The sequence below is a fragment of the Crinia signifera genome, chromosome 9 (assembly GCF_055691185.1).
Source record: "Crinia signifera chromosome 9, ASM5569118v1, whole genome shotgun sequence".
Taxonomy (NCBI): Eukaryota; Metazoa; Chordata; class Amphibia; order Anura; family Myobatrachidae; genus Crinia; species Crinia signifera.
Genome location: NC_139225.1, coordinates 167,505,988 through 167,510,505, shown reverse-complemented (window position 1 = coordinate 167,510,505; position 4,518 = coordinate 167,505,988). Strand labels below are relative to the sequence as shown.

The window sequence follows — 4,518 nt, the reverse complement described above, 5'->3', positions numbered from 1 at the left end:
TGCCACCTAGTGGTGAGTCCTGTGTGAAGCATGGGGAGTCCTGTACTATTCCTAGGGATGTATTCACGCCACCAACAGGTTCTATGATCAGTAACTTGGGTATGCACGGGCAGTCTACCATGTTATATGTACTGTGGGTTTAATATGAAGTCATACCACTGAACGCCACAGAAGTACATATTGTGCCCGCAATCTCAGCACCTACCAATGTATGCCAACTTTGCTGCGGTCTCCTGCTACAGACCTATCCTTTATACACACCCCTGAGGGCACTATGCCAGGACGTGGGCACATAGCTCAGGATTAGGCCTCCACGCCCAGGTTTGTTGGCAGAGTATCAGCCCTTGTATTACGTGTTCTATATGGGACACAGCATTACTATGGGGGGTGCAGAGACTCTTCCCCCAGATGTAGGAGGGACGAGTGCACTACAAACACCAGCACTCACAAGTTATACACTAGTTCTCTGCCCGCTGCAGATCATCACAATGTCCCACGCAGGTCATTTCTGGCCCTCCTTCCCTGCAGAGCATTAACCTTTCCCTGCCCATTGTCTCCCAATCACCGTTACCCCCCCATTCCCTCCAATCACTGTCACCCCCCATCCCCACCAATCACTGTTACCCCCTCCCCACCTAATCATTGTTACCCCCCTCCCACCTAATCATTGTTACCCCCATGCCCATTCTCCACCAACCACTGTTACCCCCTCCCCACCAATCACTGTTACCCCTTCCCCACCAATCACTGTTACCCCCTCCCCACCTAATCATTGTTACCCCCCTCCCCACCTAATCATTGTTACCCCCCCTCCCCACCTAATCATTGTTACCCCCATGCCCATTCCCCACCAATCACTGTTACCCCCTCCCCACCTAATCATTGTTACCTTCCTCCCCATTCCCTCCAATCACTGTCACCTCCCTCCCAGCAATCACTGTTACCCCCCATCCCCCCCCCAATCACTGTTACACCCCATTCCCCACCAATCACTGTTATCCCCCATTCCCCCCACCAATCACTGTTACCCTCCCCACCTAATCATTGTTACCCCCATCCCCAGCAATCACTGTTACCCCCCAATCACTGTTACACCCCATCCCCACCTAATCATTGTTCCCCCCCTCCCCATTCCCCACCTAATCACTGTTACACCCCATCCCACCTAATCATTGTTACCCCCCCTCCCCATTCCCCACCAATCACTGTTACCCCCCTCCCCACCTAATCATTGTTACCCCCCTCCCCATTCCCCACCAATCACTGTTACACCCCATCCCCACCTAATCATTGTTACCCCCCTCCCCATTCCCCACCAATCACTGTTACACCCCATCCCCACCTAATCATTGTTACCCCCCCTCCCCATTCCCCACCTAATCATTGTTACCCCCCTCCCCATTCCCCACCTAATCACTGTTACACCCCATCCCCACCTAATCATTGTTACCCCCCCTCCCCATTCCCCACCAATCTCTGTTACATCCTACCCCCACCTAATCATTGTTACCCCCTCCCCATTCCCCACCAATCACTGTTACCCCCCTCCCCCATTCCCCACCTAATCACTGTTACACCCCATCCCCACCTAATCATTGTTACCCCCCCTCCCCATTCCCCACCAATCTCTGTTACATCCTATCCCCACCTAATCATTGTTCCCCCCCTCCCCATTCCCCACCAATCACTGTTACCCCCCCTCCCCATTCCCCACCTAATCACTGTTACACCCCATCCCCACCTAATCATTGTTACCCCCCTACCCATTCCCCACCAATCACTGTTACACCCCATCCCCACCTAATCATTGTTACCCCCCTCCCCATTCCCCACCTAATCATTGTTACCCCCCCTCCCCATTCCCCACCTAATCACTGTTACACCCCATCCCCACCTAATCATTGTTACCCCCCTCCCCATTCCCCACCAATCTCTGTTACATCCTATCCCCACCTAATCATTGTTCCCCCCCCCTCCCCCCACCAATCACTGTTACCCCCCCTCCCCATTCCCCACCTAATCACTGTTACACCCCATCCCCACTTAATCATTGTTACCCCCCTCCCCATTCCCCACCAATCTCTGTTACACCCCATCCCCACCTAATCATTGTTCCCCCCTCCCCACCTAATCATTGTTCCCCCCCCCCTCCCCATTCCCCACCAATCACTGTTACCCCATCCCCCGCAGAACAGTCCACACAGGTGCAGGGCACTCACCTTGGTAATTCGGTGCTACACGCAGCATATTACGCCTGCCAGTGGCTGTCTCAGTGTCTCCTGACTATAACTGCAGGGCATTGCCCCTAAGGCCTGGTATGCGGTGTCATTGCCTCACCAGTGTCCTGACACCTCCTTATCCATCCAAATACTTTCCACATCACACCCTGTAAGCCCACAGTCCTGCGCTGCGCATGCAGAGCATCTCCCCTGGTACTGTCCCATAACTGGCAATACACTATAGCCTGCACATATTCTGCAGCGCCCGCAGACTGTCACTCATGTGCTGTAACCTCACTGTGCAGAGCATCACTCGCTTATAACCTCATATGGCAGAGCATCACTCACAACTTATTCTGCAGAGCATCACTCACAACCTATTCTGCAGAGCATCATTCACTCATAACCTTATACTGCAGAGTATCCCTCACTCATAATCTTATTGTGCAGAGCATCACTCACAACCTTATTCTGCAGAGTATCACTCACTTATAACCTTATTCTGCAGAGTATCCCTCACTCATAATCTTATTCTGCAGAGCATCACTCACTCATCTTATTGTGCAGAGTATCCCTCTCATAACCTTATTCTGCAGAGCATCACTCACAACCTTATTCTGCAGAGCATCCCTCACTCATAAACCTTATTCTGCAGAGCATCAATCACAACCTTATTCTGCAGAGCATCCCTCACTCTTAACCTTATTCTGCAGAGCATCCCTCACTCATAACCTTATTCTGCAGAGTATCACTCACAACCTTATTCTGCAGAGTATCACTCACTCGCAACCTTATTCTGCAGAGCATCACTCCACTCATAACCTTATTCTGCAGAGTATCACTCACTAATAACCTTATTCTGCAGAGCATCACTCACAACCTTATTCTGCAGAGCATCCCTCACTCTTAACCTTATTCTGCAGAGCATCAATCACAACCTTATTCTGCAGAATATCACTCACTCGCAACCTTATTCTGCAGAGCATCACTCACTCATAACCTTTTTCTGCAGAGTATCACTCACTAATAACCTTATTCTGCAGAGCATCACTCACTCATATCCTTATACTGCAGAGTATCCCTCACTCATAACCTTATTCTGCAGAGCATCTCTCACTCATAATCTTATTCTGCAGAGCATCACTCACTCATATCCTTATACTGCAGAGTATCCCTCACTCATAACCTTATTGTGCAGAGTATCACTCACTCATAACCTTATTCTGCAGAGTATCACTCACTCATAATCTTATTCTGCAGAGCATCACTCACAACCTTATTCTGCAGAGTATCACTCACTCATAACCTTATTCTGCAGAGTATCACTCACTTATAACCTTATTCTGCAGAGTATCACTCACTTTTAAACACTCTGCAGAGTATCCCTCACTCATAATCTTATTCTGCAGAGTATCCCTCACTCAGAACCTTATTCTGCAGAGTATCACTCCCTTACAACCACTCCGCAGAGCATAATTTATAACCTCACTGAGGAGATGATCTCACCGGGATACGTCCGCTGTCTCGGTGTCTCCAGGCCGCAGCTGTCTCGGTGACTCCAGGCCGTCTCTCCCTCTCGCCGCCTCCTCCCCTCACATTCCAAAAGTCTGTGGCCGCAGCAGGATCAGGTAGGCTGCAGCAGGTGGGGCAGCCGCGGGGCATGCCGGGAATGGTAGTCCCCAGCCGACACGTCACTGGTCACATCTATTATGCCTACGCTGTGTGTGGACTACAACTCCCTTCACGCCTTGAGGCTACAGAGAGACTACATCTCCCGGCATGCCCCTGACTCAGAGTCCTCTACCTCAGGGACATGCTGTCTGTGTGGCTCACCGTGCCTTGGTGACTGAGGGTGGGAAGGGAATGGCTCTTTGCTGTCCCGTGTGACGTGACTATGATCCATATACTTATCAGAAAGTGACAATGGCTGGAGACAGCTTCATACCCTGGGCCAGATTCTCTAAGCTCCAAAAGTGATAAAATGGAGAGTGATAAACAGCCAGCCAATCAGCTCCTACCTGACATTTTTCAAAACACAGCCTGTGACATGGCAGGTAGGAGCTGATTGGCTGGCTGTTTATCACTCTCCATTTTATCACTTTTGAAGCTTTGAGAATCTGGCCCCAAATCTCCATCAGTATGCCCTGACGGGACGTGTCAAAGTCTTCTACCTTTCTCAAAGGGCATCATCGATGCTTGATTTAAATACTGAATTACTTGAACAGGGTGAGCTGGCCCAGGCTTTCATTGGAGAGGATTACAACTAGGGTGGCCAATCCCGGGATCGGGATCGGCGGGA

General features: G+C 50.5%; 1 protein-coding gene across 3 annotated transcripts in view; it reads right to left on the bottom strand.

Annotated features, from left to right (window-relative positions):
* The window catches only part of PPP1R13L (protein phosphatase 1 regulatory subunit 13 like), an 85,551-nt gene extending 81,600 nt beyond the window's left edge, over positions 1 to 3,951 (bottom strand). For 2 of the 3 annotated variants that reach the window (XM_083160416.1, XM_083160417.1), the window contains exon 1: positions 3,709 to 3,951. In XM_083160416.1, coding sequence (XP_083016542.1) covers positions 3,709 to 3,881 — 173 coding nt within the window. In that variant the 5' untranslated portion in view covers positions 3,882 to 3,951. The remainder of the gene's footprint in view (positions 1 to 3,708) is intronic. The other variant, XM_083160418.1, reaches the window with a different exon arrangement.
* Between the last annotated feature and the right edge of the window lie 567 nt (positions 3,952 to 4,518).